This window comes from Chionomys nivalis, chromosome 4 (genome assembly GCF_950005125.1).
Source record: "Chionomys nivalis chromosome 4, mChiNiv1.1, whole genome shotgun sequence".
Classification (NCBI taxonomy): domain Eukaryota; kingdom Metazoa; phylum Chordata; class Mammalia; order Rodentia; family Cricetidae; genus Chionomys; species Chionomys nivalis.
The window spans coordinates 74,584,922-74,600,321 of record NC_080089.1 but is presented as its reverse complement, the minus strand read 5'-3'; the positions used below and the strand labels follow the sequence as shown (position 1 = coordinate 74,600,321).

General features: G+C 46.7%; 1 protein-coding gene across 1 annotated transcript; it reads right to left on the bottom strand.

Annotated features, from left to right (window-relative positions):
• Positions 1–230: 230 nt before the first annotated feature.
• LOC130873672 (RNA polymerase-associated protein LEO1-like) lies at positions 231–11,771 on the bottom strand. The gene is made up of 9 exons (XM_057768553.1): positions 11,655–11,771; positions 10,991–11,136; positions 9,862–9,946; positions 7,320–7,414; positions 5,550–5,684; positions 4,061–4,190; positions 3,082–3,259; positions 1,608–1,706; positions 231–486 (listed from the first exon to the last, which is right to left on the bottom strand). Exons 1-9 carry the CDS (start codon positions 11,769–11,771, stop codon positions 440–442), a joined length of 1,032 nt encoding a protein of 343 aa, XP_057624536.1. The 3' UTR covers positions 231–439.
• Positions 11,772–15,400: the final 3,629 nt, after the last annotated feature.

The window sequence follows — 15,400 nt, the reverse complement described above, 5'->3', positions numbered from 1 at the left end:
AGCTATAAAAGTATAAAGGGGGCCAGGCATAGTGGCACACACATTTAATCTCAGCCCTCAGGAGGCAGAGGCAGGCAGATCTTTGTGTGTTCCGTGGTCCACGCCAGTCTAGTCTGCATAGCAAGCTCCAGGCCAGTCAGGGCTACATGGTGAGATCTTAAACAAACAAACAAACAAACAATATATATGTGTGTGTGTGTGTGTTTATGTATATACATACACACGCATACATGGAAGGAAAATGGTTTCTGCATAGCCCATGTCATTGGTTTATGTGAGTCAAAATAATCATCCTTGTTTTAATATATTTGAGGGGAGTTAGGGAGGACCTAAGCAGTAGACTCGTGTTCAGTAGACAGGAAACCCTGAATTCAATCCCAGCACAAACAGAAAACTAAGGAAATTTTGATAGACACCAGCACACATTTCACTTCATGATTCAGTCTTCCTCTTCTCCCCTTGGTCTCTTTCTGGAGGGTTCATCTCCTGAAGAGATATGAGAAACGGGTTATAAAATTCATATAAGGCATTTCTGGGAGCCTTGTCCAAACTAGTTCTGAACTGACAGGAGAAATCTGCCCCAGAGACCTGTGTTTACACAGCACCATCTCTGGGCTCTAAGCTCCTGGGACTTGGATTTCCCTAGGTGGCTGTCAGGGTAAGAGGTACACTTTTCATTCAATATGCTATTTCTATCACATTACTTGAAATACATTATTTTGTTTCAGTACTTCTGTATAATTAAATATTTTAACATCTGATTTTAGACCCCGGAGAGATGGATCTTGCAGAGAACTCAGGTTCAGTTCCCAGCGCCCACATGGCAGCTCATAAGCATCTATAACTCTGGTTGAGGGGTGAAGGGGTTCCATCACCATCTTCTGGCCTCCAGAGGCACTGCAAAAAATGTGACGTACACTCAAAAGAACTTAAAAACTGAATTTGAAGAATGCTTAGGTATGTTTTTGTGGTTTTCTTTAGAAAGTTTTACATCTGTATACACACATACACATGAATTAACAAGTAACCACTATTTAAACATTAATGCTGCTGCCATGCTTATCCCTGCCTGTGGTACCCAGAGCAAGGTAAGTGCTTAGGAAGGCACTGACTTAGTATGTCCCAGCAGCAACAGCACAGGGCCCTCACATAACTATGACTGCCAGTGTCTGATCCTACAAGAGAAAAGGGAAGCCAAGACTCGGTGGGAAATAGCACAGACTAGAGACACCTCCATTGCTGCTCTATCCAAACGGCAGGCACTGGTTATCCACACAGAGCATTTGCCCTTCCCTGGAGGAGCCTAGATGCCTCCGGGCCCTGAGTCCTGCCTGGTCCTGCCTGATACTCGCTGTGTAGCTGAAATGCCTCCTCCTGGCCTGTCTGGGATTTTGCAAATGTCTCCATTTCTCTGGAGTGTGTATGGCCTCCCAAGACCCACCCCTGGGAGTGGGTCTTGGGAGGCCATACACTCCAAGACAGCAGAGTCTCTGCTTTTATTACTACATTTGTGTCACCAGGCGTCAGTGGATTGTACAGCTGTGTTCCTGCTCTGTGAGCTGGCTCTGGATACAAGGTCACCCTGGAGCTAAATAGATGTAGCTTACCCCTGTCACTCGTGAGCGTCTTGGCTTTAAGAACTCTTCTGGTCTTGTCGTCTTCAGATCCTTCATCGTCGCCATCCAAGGAAGACAGGGCTTGTTCCTCTGAAAGGAAAGGGATTATTTTAGGAAGGGGAATTATCTTTGGAGGGACCCTTATTTCCCTGGCTGCGGCCATCTTAAGTTATAAACACCATGATTTCCCCTGCGTAACCCTTGCCTACCTTCTCTGCCATTTTCCACACACTATAGATGAACACAACTGTTAAAACGGCAGTGGAGCTTTTTGCACAGACCTGGTACCATCCGTTCAAGGAATGTGATGCCACCTTCAGTATTTGTTCCCTACAATTAGGTACTTCCTGCTTTGGGTGAAGGGCAGAACTGTCTTGACTGCTACATCAGCTCCTGTCCTCTCACCCAGGGTGCAAGGATCCTGCTGGTGTGTCTGCAATACACTGCCTCCTGCAGTCCCCATGGACCTGCCTGCCTCAGACTCGGCTTGTTGGCCAGGCTCTTCAACCAGGATCACATATGACAGCCTCACTTCTCTGGATCTTGCTGGGTCCCTCCATCCAAAACCAGCACAACTGGTGAGCCCCTCCCTTTTCCCCACCTCTGGCTATTTCCCAGTGAGGACTTTTTCTAGCGTGGTTTTTGCCTTTTGGCTTTGTTAAGTCCTGGTTCTAGCCAATCACAGCTGTCAGGCTCAGAGCCCTCAGCCCCCACCTTCTGTGTGATGACTCATTGGGTGGCCTGTGCCTTTCTTGGACCCTTGGGTCCTTCAGGCTTTGCCCCACTCCCCACCTCCACCAACTCCTTGAGTGACTACTCTCTTCCCTCCTCTCCTCTCCTCGCCTCGCCTCGCCTCGCCTCGCCTCTTCTCTTCTTTACTCTTCTCTTCTGCTATTCCTGTCCCCAGAGACTAGTAAGCCCTCCATGTGAGTTCTGTTGCATGGCATCTTTCTCTCACACGTTGCTTTGTTTTAAATTAGAACAAACTGCTGAGCCGTCCCTCTAGCCCCCAAATAGTGAGTTCTGTGGTTTTTTTTTTTTTTTTTTTTTTTTTTTTTTTTTTGGTTTTTCGAGACTGGGTTTCTCTGTGGTTTTGGAGCCTGTCCTGGAACTAGCTCTTGTAGACCAGGCTGGTCTCGAACTCACAGAGATCCGCCTGCCTCTGCCTCCCAAGTGCTGGGATTAAAGGCGTGCGCCACCACCGCCCGGCAAATAGTGAGTTCTTAACTGTGCTAATATATACATTCCCCTCCACAGGCGCATCCCATGTGTAGAGCAGGTGTTGTGCTGTCTGGAGGTGTCTTGGTTTCACTTAACCTTTTCTATGAGCAAGTGGCCCTAACCAAAGCAAAACGGAAGGGAAAGTGTGTTCTATAGTCTTAAGTAAATAATTTGAACAAGATGAAGATCCCACCAGAGCACAACTAAGCCCCACCTACTGAAATGAGCTCTGACACTGACTTACTGTGGACTGCTTCCTGGTAATGGTTTTCAGTGTTCTCTAGTCTGGATGTCGTGTCCTCTTCTCCCTCCTCTTCCTTGTCCTCACCGTCAGGCTGCTGGGTGTTGGGGCTAGAATGCAGCTCATCCTTCCTCTTAGAATGCAAGTTCCGTCGACTAGACAGCCTTCGGCGTTCTTTTTTCTACATATAAATGCAAAGTTTCAACTTAAAAAAAAAACAAACTACTTTTGGCAAGATGTGGTATCATGCACCTGTAGTGGAAACTGAGGCAGGAAGACATCTTAAACCAGGAGTCCAAGACCAGCCCATGCAATATGGTGGAAGTTTCTCCAACAGAACAGAAAAGGGGAGGAGGGAGAGGGAAATGAGCTACTTTGTGTCCATTCAAACCCATTTTTAAAGCAGTCGGCTGCCCCGCACTGCTGTACCCCCACAGGGTAGATGGCTCGGTGGGGTAAAGGCAACACAGGAATGAGGATGCCGTCCTGATCAGAACTGGCGCAGGCATGCCCCCAGAGCTGTGTACATCCCCCACTGTTGCCACTCACAGCTCAGAAGTGGCCAGCCTGAGAAACCCCTTCTCAAGTGACGCTCTGCGAGAGTGGAAGCGGGCCGTACTCATCACTAAACCTGACCTCTGAGGCTCCACCAAGCTCCCAGGCTTCTCAGGCATTCCTACCGAGGCCTTCAGTGCAACTAATAGACCCAGCTTCTGACAACAGGCTGAGGAGACTCTGCCAGGCATGCCACACTTCGGAGTTAAAAGAGCGGAGCCAGTGTCAATCAAGTCAGAAAGGCTCTCTAGGCCTTCCTGTCATCTTCTTCCTTCCTGTGGTACGTACCCACAAATCACACCCAAAGCCTTGCACAGGCAAGACAAAGATTGTGCTACTAAGCTGTACCCAAAGAACGTGTTGATTAAGTTCAGAGAAACAGCTCTTGATGTACAAAAGATCCCAACATAAAGCTCACCAGACATACCTGAATCTCTGTGCGTGGCCACTCAGGGTCACAACCAGCCATCGGTAGGATTCTAATCTGTGTCTTTGAACTTGGGCTCTTAAACGAAAGGGTCAGCTTTTTATATGCGGCACCGTCTGCACAGTGAGGTCTGTCAGGAAATGAACAGGAAATATCTGTCTCACTTTTACCAAGAACACCCAAACCGCCCATGAGCCATGATGACCTCACCCTTGAGCAGAGCAAGGTGGCAGGAGGACCACGGTTTCCCTCTGTTCACCCACTCAGGGAGAGTGAAGTGGACTGACCCAGAGTGCGAGGAGAAAGAGGCAGGAGCCACATCAAATGTTTTCCACAAAGAACAGGCCCAACTACAATCACAGACAAGGGTCATGAAATCTCAGATCCACAAGGGTGAAACATGCACTAGCAGAAACATTTTGAGAACTGAAAGATGTCTCCTCCAACCAATAAAAGTAGGACGGTTTTAAAAAGTAGGTGGCCAAGTGTGTGATCTTGTCTCAGAAACAGAGTGAACCACAATGGCTCAGGATGAGACAAGAGTCTCAACCTGTAATCCCATCACCCAGACAAAGGCAGGAGGATTGCAAGATTGAGGTGAGGATGGAAAGCCTGGGCTACATAGCAATACCGTCACAAACAGTAACTGCCTTCCTGAGCAGGGGAGGACAGCTTGTAAGTCGGTCCTGAAGATCGAAGAAAGGACCTAAGGAAAGATTTGTGCCAAGCAGTCAAATACTATCCCAGTGTAGAGCTCAGAGCAAGGGCAGAAAGCAAAACCTAAGAGCTGCGCACGGTCCAGGATACTTGTAGAAGACATTCATAAGTGGGAAGGTTGAGCACTAACTGTTCCAGGTTTATGTACTATTTAACACGACATCCCAGTGACACACATCTTATAGCTAAGGAAACTGCAAACTGGTGACACCCTCAAGACTATATAACCTTATGGTTGTTACACAACACATTTACTAATAATATACACCCAACAGGACCTTATTTTAAGTTTATAATTGTTTTTTTTAATTTTCAAAGTTGTGCAGCCATGACTACAATCTGATTTTAAAATATTTCAGCAGCTTCAAAGGAACCATGTATCCACTGCCATGGTAATTACAGTACGGTACCTCTCAAGCTACCACCGCTTTCATCACACACACCAGCACCACATTCTGATGGCACTTTAGCTTTGGGGGATTAGTTCCACTAGAGGGTTAAGGACACACCAACTGGCAAGCTACAATGACAAGTCTTTTCCATGAACCCTGGCCATTGAGAAGCCATGGACCAGTCCCTTGTAAGCTTTTTTAGCATGAGTTGGTTCTCTGAGAAACCTGTAGTTAGCTATAAACACTCGTCTTGGAACCAAATAAGGTGGTTGGTGAGCTGCTCTATGGAGTGACGCCAGTCCAAAGGGTCAGGCTTTCAGCGTCACTGCTCTGCCTTGATCTTCAATAGCAAGTAGCGACCGGTGAAAAGAGAACGTTACCTAAAGGTAAGTTTGGATTTAAAGATGGCTTGTCCCCGGAGACCAGTGTCTTCCCGTATAAACAGCTGGTTGTGGTTGTCCTGCAGTGGGGCTTTGTAGACATCGAACACTTCACTGCCTAAATGCAGGGACATGCTGGGGAGGGGAAACATTTGGGTATTAAGATGCTTAGTGACCAGTTCAGGATCCTGTCCTCATATAGAATTCACAGGGAAGGAGAAAAAAAAGATGCTCTCAGGGCTGGAGAGATGGCTCAGTGGTTAAGAGCACTGGCTGCTCTTCCAGAAGTCCTGAGTTCAATTTCCAGCAACCACATGATGGCTCACAACCATCTATGAGATCTAGTGCCCTCTTTTGGTGTGCAGGCACACATGCAAGTAGAACACTGTATACATAATAAATAAATAAATCTGTTTTTTTTGTTTTGTTTTGTTTTTTGGTTTTTCGAGACAGGGTTTCTCTGTGGTTTTGGAACCTGTCCTGGAACTAGCTCTTGTAGACCAGGCTGGTCTCGAACTCACAGAGATCCTCCTGCCTCTGCCTCCCAAGTGCTGGAATTAAAAGCGTGCACCACCACCGCCCGGCCAAATCTGTTTTTTAAAACGTTCTCAATAGCCTCCTTCCAAGCTGGGTATGGAAGTGTTTGCCTGTAACCCTGGCACTGGAGAGGTGGAGTAAGAGGATCAGGAGCTCAAGGTCACAGGTTCAGGGTCAGTTATAAAGTGAGTTCTCGGCCAGGATGGGCCATGAAACCCTGTCTTCTGTTTGTCTGAAACAAGGTCTCACTGTGTAGCTTTGATTGGCCTGGAACTTGCTATGGAAGCCAGGCTGGCCATAAATTTACATAGCTCAGCCTTCCTCTGCCTCCCCAGTGCTAGAATCAAAAGTGTGCTCTACCATACCAGGGGAGACCCTTCTTTTTTGTCATTTGTTTATTTTTTTAGGGTTGTACTATATAATCTGACTGTCCTGGAATTCACTTTGTAGACCAGGCTGGCCTCGAACTCACAGAGATCCATCTGCCTCTGCCTCCCAAAACGTTCAGACGTTTGAAAACTTGATCCCCTGTTGTTGCTGCTTGGGTGGGTTTAAGAGGTGTGGCCTTGCTAGAGGAAGTGTGTCACTGGGGGTGGGTTCTGAGGTTTCCAAGCCCCCAACCCAGTTAGCTCTCCCCTCTCTCTCTCTTGGCTTGACAGATGAGTGCTCTCAGCTGTTCATACCACTATGCCTGCTGCCTGTTGCCCCAGGTCCCTTTGGAACTGTAAGTCTAAATACACTTGTTTCTTCTTTCTGTATATTGCCTTGGTCATGGTGTTTTATCAGAGCAATGGAAAAGTAACGAATACACACCTCAGAGCAAAGAGTGGTAAAATATACTTTTCAGACTGAAATAGAAATGTCCTTCAATCTATATCTTTTAGTCAGCAAACTGAAATGAGTTCTCGAATGATTTCAACTGAGGGGGTACGGTCCTAGTCCAGTTGGTAGAGCACGTGCCATGTGCACATGAAGCACAGGGTTTGATCCCCAGCACCGCCAACAAAGATTATTTCAGATTACCCTGAGGTTTCAGAGAAGAGGCAAGACAAAAGAGGGAGCAGATCCATTTGAGCCAGCTCTACGCTCACCCGCTAGCCCAGCTGTAAGGCCTAAACTCTGCTTCTCTTTCTCAGGTTTCTGAGGTAATGCCAGCAGCCCAGATTTTCTCAATAAAGCCCTATGCGAAATTTCCAACTTACCCAGGCCTCCCTCGGGTGTTCTAGTACTCACCTTCCATCTGACCACTTGACGATCCGGGCATTGCTTTCTTTAATTTTACAGCCTTCTTCATCCCGGCGTATCCTCCAGCGTATAGTATTTTCCACCTGGTTCAAAAGACAAGGTATGGGCAACTGACACAGCTAGCTATTGGGTTTTTGTTCCTTGAATTAGTCATAATTGTGTGCTAAGAATGGATGGGTGCTGAGAAAATGGCTGACTCAGCAGCACTACCACCCATTCATCACTGGCATCTGTACGGGCTGGTTAAGATAACCAGGCTTTCTGTTTACTTTTCCTGGGGTTCAGGTCAGAGCAGTGGGAGGAGAGGCTAAACCGGATGCGGCCTGTAGCCCCAGCTAAGTAAGAGGTCCCCAGGAAAGAGGAGATTAGGCCACCCAGGGTAAACAGCTGAAATTGACACCTCATCTGAGGGTGTAACCTGATAAATAAAGCACTTGGCTAGCACATGTGAGATCCCCCAGTTCTATTCTCAGCCGCCCCCCCCCCCTCTCTCTCTCTCTCTCTCTCACACACACACACACAAACCTTGAAGGTCCAGGGTGGGGGCGGGGAGCTTTTAAAGGGTCTCTTAGGGAACACAGCCCACAGAATCAACTAAGCAGGGCTCACAGGGCCTCACAGAGACTGAAGCGACAGTTGGAGTTCTTGTGGGACTCCCAACAGTGGGAGTGGAGGTGTCTCCGACTCTATTGCCTGTTCTTGGGACCCTTTTCCTCCTACTGTGTTGCTGCATCCAGCCTTGGTAGGAGGGTTTGTGCCTGTCCTATTGTAACTTTTAATGCCGTGTGTGGTTGATATCCCTGGGAGGCCTGCTTGTGTTGTTGTTGTTGTTTGTTTTTGAAGGGAAATGGAGTAGTAGAAGATCTAGGGAAAGGGAAGGGGCTGGGAGGAGTGAAGGGAGGATAAAATAAAAGAAATGCCTCCTTTGCAAAAAAAAAAAAGTGTCTCTTAGGACCAGTGACATGGCTCACTGGGTAAGGCACTTGCTGCCACACCTGACTGCCTGAGTTGAATCCCCAGAACCCATGTAGTGGGAAGAGAAGACTCTGCACAACGCCTTTTGGCCCATGTGTACATGCATGTGCATGCTCTTGCACATACAAATAAATATGACTTTTTAAAAAGAAAAAAGTGTCTAATGAGATTAGATCTAGACAACATTTTAAGTTTTTTAAATAATAACTTACTAGGAGCTAGAGAGATGGCTTAGCAGTTAAGAGCATTGCTGCTTTTCCAGAGGACCCACATTTAGTTCCCAGCACCATGGTGGGCAGCTCACACCACTTATAATTCCAGCTCCAGGGGAACTGATACCCTCTTTTGAACTCTGCAGGCACCCATACATGGTATGCCTACACAGACACACACACATACACACACACGGTGTGCCTACACAGACACACACACATACACACACACAAAATAAAACCATTAGCAGCAAATTTAAAGTCTGAGACCTATCCCTGGTTCTGTTTGAGTTCAAATTAACTCATGAAATGGAAAACTCCAAGTCACAAAAGACCACTAAAAATGGACCACACCTAGAGTTACCGCTGTTTGGGAGGCAACATCTCTTCATGAACACCAGTAGTGTTTTGTCATCCCAGGTATTCTCTAGAGAAATCCCCTAATGGCAAGGTCTGCTTCTGTGCACAAAATGTCCGCGAAGGAACACTTCCGTGGTAGGAGGCTACGGGGAGGAAGTGTGGAGACAGGCCTGTACACCTTACAACACTGTTTATCTGAGAGACAGTAGTGCATTGCAACAGTTTCTACCTTTATTTCAGTTCAAACTTAGAACTGAGACAGGATGGCACACACCTTTAATCCCAGTACTCGGGAGGCAGAGGCAGGCAGATCTCTGAGTTCAAGGCCAGCCTGGTCTATAGAGTGAGTTCCAGGACAGCTGGGGCTACACAGAGAAACCCTGTCTCAAAGAAATGAAAAACTGAAAACTTGAGAAAAATTCTAGAGGAGAGAGAAAAGATGTGTGCCCACTGCCCTAAATGTCTGGAAAGGCCGTTTTTCCATGTTCGAGAGTTGTTTGTTGAGTGAGCAGGCAACATTAAGAGCATTCTCAAATGCAGGTCTCATGTTATCATCCCTGCGTTTACAATCTAAGGGAGAAGTTTAGGGGCCTGGGAGGTGACTCATGGTTAAGAACACTTGTTGCTCTATCAGAGGATCCAGATTCCCAGCATCCACAGGGTGATCCGCAACCATTCATAAGTTCCAGTTCCAGAGGGTTCGATGCCCTCTTCCAACCTCTGCAGGTGCCAAACTCACACATGGTGCACACACATACATGCAGGCAAAATACTCACACACATGAATTTCAACCTCTGCAGATGCCAGGCACACACGGTGCACACACATACATGCAGTAAAGCACTCCCATGAATTAAATAAATCTAAAAGAAAAACTGTAAGAAGAAGCTAGCTTGGCGTGGTAGTGCATGCCTGTGGCCACAGCTACTAGAAGGCTAAGGTGACAGGGGCACTAGAAAAGGAATAGAATATGGCAGAATACCTTCAATTTTAACTTAGTTTTATCGTCCTCATAAAGCACTTTCTCATCTTCACATTCATCTTCATAATGCTGAGGATCAAAAGGTCTAAAAAATTGTCATATTAGTCACAATTAATGGTTGATGGGCACTATAACCCATGTCTCTACACATGCGTCACAGCTGACCACAGCCTCATGGAACCCTCGGGAAGTGTGCCAATGGCTACTCCCTTCATTTGCTTTTTAAAACAAACTTCCTGAAATAAAATCCAAACAGGGCTCGTAATTCAAAATCCTCTCGGAGGAAACACATAGTATAAAGCATAGGTAATACTAACCGGCCCATCCATATTTAAAAACCAGGGCCACGGGACTATTTGAAGGACTATGAACGCAGTGAAAGGCTTCAGAAGCGTCCCTTGAGCCAGGCATTGTGGCACACCCTTTAATCCCAGCACTCGGGAATCAGGCAGGCAGAGCTCAAGAACAGTTTAATCAAAAAAGGCCCTTAGCAGCCGGGTGGTGGTGGCGCATGCCTTTAATCCCAGCACTTGGGAGGCAGAGGCAGGAGGATCTCTGTGAGTTCGAGATCAGCCTGGTCTGCAGAGCTAGTTCCAGGACAGGCTCCAAAGCCACAGAGAAACCCTGTCTCGAAAAACCAAAAAAAAAAAAAAAAGCCCTTAGCTTAATTAATCAATATCTGGGCATGACATTTTTATATTTTTTAAAAAATAAATAAATAAAAATTAACAACAAATTAAAATCTTTAGTTCAGGGATTAAAATTTACCCCTCAGAATCTGTGCCTTAGTGAGTAAGGAGAGCCAACACTACTTTGTCGTCAAAGTCACCATCCGGCCTAGATTCAGTGTCATTGACACTGGCCACCAGGGCTTCTCTGGCATCTCTCTCGCTGTCACCCTGTGTTTCCAGCTTTCCACGAGTGACATTGTCATATGCCATCTGTCCATTTAGAGCAGAGTGGCAAAGGCAGGAAGCCGGCCAGCGTTCTAATTCTCTACAGTGACTTATCAGGCTCTCGTTCCAGTCACGTGACAAACCTTTCATTTTAGGATTGGTCAACTCATAACAGTTCATTTACATTTTATATTGTTTTTCAAACTCTTGAACATTTTATTCCATTCTCTTACTTGGGTTCTATCCTGAGAAATCTGGGGAGTTTAACAAAATACAATTCATTCCCTAAGTCAGTGTGGATGCTGGGAATTTCAACTTTTACTCTGGTTTCAGGAATACGCAGGTCCACATGCTGGTTCTGAGGCAGTCCACATCCACCCTGAGGAGGGATCAGAAAGGGAGAGCGGGAAGAGACAGGCTAAGTGTTCCAGCTGCGTGTGGCAGACACAGATTTGAAAGGAAGTTAAGTCAGAACCACCTTAGGAATAGTCAGCCAAGCCTTGGTCCGAGTCCCTCCCCTAAATCTCACCCCAACCACACCCACAAAGAAAACAACATTCCATGGAGAATAAGATATATTATCCTGCATTACTAGGAAGGTGTATTTTGTTGGCATAGCTCATTTTCTATTTTGTGTGACATTAAAGAAGTACAAATAATTTAACCCTTCATTACTAAGTACCTACTAAAATCAGAAAAGAATATCAACATTGCCCATACAGCACACATGTGCATAAGAAAGACCTTTTAAATCAAAATCTGTCATGTCAAGAGTCTCAGTCAGACGCCCAGGTCAGCTAAGACTGTTACCACATGGTTAGTACTCTACGAACGCCCCCCTCAACATGAGAGATGAACCTCTCATGAACCTTTGCTGAATACCTGTTCTTAGCTTGCAATCCTGTGATCAGTGTGGCTGGTGACTATACTCACCACAGGCTGTCTTGGAACAGGCGTCTGCTGGTCTTCACCGCTCTCTGAAGAAATGTCATCTATATCTCCAAACAGATCCATGCTCCCACTGTGATCGCCAGTGTTGAGGGAATAGACATTATTGGGTCTAACTCAAATTATTTTAATTTTTAAAATTATGTACATGGAGGCAAAGAGAGTCCGATGCCCTGGAGCTGGAGTTACAGATGGTTGTGAGTGGCCCGACATGGGTGCTGGGAACTGAACTTGAGTTCTCTGCAAGAGCAAGTGCTGCCCCAGTCCCTGCTAAAGTTCTCTGTGTAGCTCAACACATTTGCATTATTCACAAACCAGATCTCCAGGAGGCTCTCCAAGCCTGGCCTTTAGCAGTTCACCAGAATGTAATCAAAGAAGGCAACAGGTGAGGTCACCAGGGTAACTACTTTGAGGACAGTTCCCAGAGAGCTGGGCATGGTGGTATACACCTGTGATCCCCGCATTTAGGGCTAGCCTGGACTACATAAGACCCTGTCTCAAAAACAGTGATTCCAGCTGAGTAGTGTGGTAGTGCACGCCTTTAATCCCAGCACCCCGGAGGCAGAGGCAGGCGGATCTCTGTGAGTTCGAGACCAGCCTGGTCTACAAGAGCTAGTTCCAGGACAGGCTCCAAATCTACAGAGAAACCCTGTCCCCAAAAAAACAAAACAACAACAACAAAAAAAAAACTAAACAAACAAAAGTGCAGTGACTCCACTGGTTGTGACTCTCTCTGTCCTCTCCACTGTGACACCCTGTGTCCTCTCCACTGTGACTCTGTGTGTCCTCTCCACTGTGACACTGTGTCCTCTCCACTGTGACACTGTGTCCTCTCTACTGTAACACCCTGTGTCCTCTCTACTGTAACACCCTGTGTCCTCTCCACTGTGACACTGTGTCCTCTCCACTGTGACACTGTGTCCTCTCCACTGTGACACTGTGTCCTCTCCGCTGTGACACCCTGTGTCCTCTCTACTGTAACACCCTGTGTCCTCTCCACTGTGACACTGTGTCCTCTCCACTGTAACACCCTGTGTCCTCTCCACTGTGACTCTCTGTGTCCTCTCCACTGTGACACTGTGTCCTCTCCACTGTGACACTGTGTCCTCTCCACTGTGACACTGTGTCCTCTCCACTGTGACACTGTGTCCTCTCCACTGTGACACCCTGTGTCCTCTCCACTGTGACACTGTGTGTCCTCTCCACTGTGACACTGTGTCCTCTCCACTGTAACACCCTGTGTCCTCTCCACTGTGACACTGTGTCCTCTCCACTGTGACACTGTGTCCTCTCCACTGTAACACCCTGTGTCCTCTCCACTGTGACCCTGTGTGTCCTCTCCACTGTGACACTGTGTCCTCTCCACTGTGACTCTGTGTCCTCTCCATTGTGACCCTGTGTGTCCTCTCCACTGTGACACCCTGTGTCCTCTCCACTGTGACTCTCTGTGTCCTCTCCACTGTGACACCCTGTGTCCTCTCCACTGTGACTCTCTCTGTGTCCTCTCCACCATGTCACACCTGATCTGTGGGATCTGTGAGCTATCCTCACTTCCAAAGTTGGACTCTGAATAACGCCGAGTTTTTTCTGTCTTGCTTGTCTGTCACTGTGAGGGAAGCAGCTGCTTTGATATGAAGGTGACCCACTGACTTGGGGGGGGGGCACTCCTGCTCGGAAACAGACCCTTCAGCTGCAGGTGGGCAGTCAGAGAGTGCGGCCCTGGGGGAGTGCCTGGACCAGAACCTTGGAGCTAAGCCATTTCTAAGACAAGAATCTGAGTAAGAAAGCGCTATGTTGTTCTAGGCTGTTTTGCGCTGGGATAATTTATCACGTAGGAAAGATACCCAACAGACTCCCAAGCGGCACTTTGTCCCCTTGTCTATATTTTCTCCCATTCTCTTTATTCTCCAGGAGCCTAAACGCCTCCCACAGTCCTAGGATATTACAGTGGAAGCCCGAGTCCTCCACACTCAGGGAGGCAGCACAATGGCCAACTTTAACGTCACTGTTACCTTTTCCAAAAAAGTCATGAAGGAGACGCAGGGGCAAGGAGGTCACCTGACTTTAAACTCTGCAAAATCACCACTCAGAATGATACTTTCCAAGTGTCAGCCTTGGGCTGGAGAGATGGCTGTGGTTAAGAGCATTGCCTGCTCTTCCAAAGGTCCTGAGTTCAATTTCCAGCAACCACATGGTGGCTCACAACCATCTGTAATGAGTTCTGGTGCCCTCTTCTGGCCTGCAGACATAGACACAAAGAGACTATTGTATCCATAATGAATATATATATATATATATATATATATATATATATATATATATATATATACATACATACAGTTTTTGTTTTTTTCGAGACAGGGTTTTTCTGTGGCTTTGGAGCCTGTCCTGGAACTAGCTCTTGTAGACCAGGCTGGTCTCGAACTCACAGAGATCCGCCTGCCTCTGCCTCCCAAGTGCTGGGATTAAAGGCGTGTGCCACCACCGCCCGGCATAAATAAATATTTTTAAAAAGACCCCCCCCCAAAAAAAAAGAAAAGAAAGAAAAGAAAGAAAGAAAGAAAGAAAGAAAGAAAGAAAGAAAGAAAAAGACATGGTGGTGGCCAATAATCCTAACAATTAGGAGCTTAAAACCAACAAAACAAAACAAAGAACCACACATAAATTCAATAACAGCCTGGGCCATACAGCAAAACACTGCCTAAATAAATAAAAATTTAAAAACAATTAAAAATCTAATACACGTAAGGTTACAATTAGACAGACAGGCAGTGGTGGGAAGCAGGGTCAGGAGCATCTCTATATTTGAGGCCAGCCTGATCTATAAAGTGAATTCCAGGACAGTCGAGGCTGCTCAGAGAAGCCCTGTCTCAATGGAGAAAAAAAGTTACAATTAGGTTTGAAGTTGTTTGTTGGGTTACAAAAATATATATAATAAAATAATAATAAAATAAATTTTTAAAAAATCTAATTAGAAAAATAACTAAATACGGAGAACAACTTTCAAGTCCATATCTGAGAAAACACAGGAAATGGCAGAATTATTAGAACTTAAATATTTAGTCAGGTATGGTGGCTCACACCTGTAATCCCAGCATTTGGGAGACAGAAGCAGGATTACTGTGAGTCAGAAGTCACCCTATGCTACAGAATAAGATTTTGTCTCAAAAACCAAAACAGACAAATTAACATTTAGAATACCTCAGGACAGTGGCCTTGGGGGCCAGGCATGTCTGTAACCTCAGCTCTGGAGGCTGAGGCAGGAGAACTTCCAGAGGAAGGCCGCCTGTGAGGGCTACAAAGGGAGACTCTCACAGACATTTGAAAAGTTCCCTCCTACCTGAGGAGAGCCGCTGTCCACTGGCCTGGTGCTCCTAGTCACACTCCACACCAGACTTGGCGGCTGTGGAGAGGAGCTGCCTCTCCTGAGGTGAAGAACAGCAGGCTGACCCTCACAGAAACGCCTACAGGAAGCCCCCTGAGCGCCCCCTCAGGAGCAAACAGGAAGGAGCAAGTCTCTCCTTTGCTATCCAGCCTCCCAGTCTCCCTATAGCGCCCCCCACAGGGCGGTGGTAAAGCCGAACACAGCCTCACAAATGGGCTTGGAGACAGGGGAGGCTCCTAGTAAGGGACACGCACATTGCTTTGGGAAGGATGGAGGCGCACAGGGTTCTTAAACTAGATGCAGGAGTTTC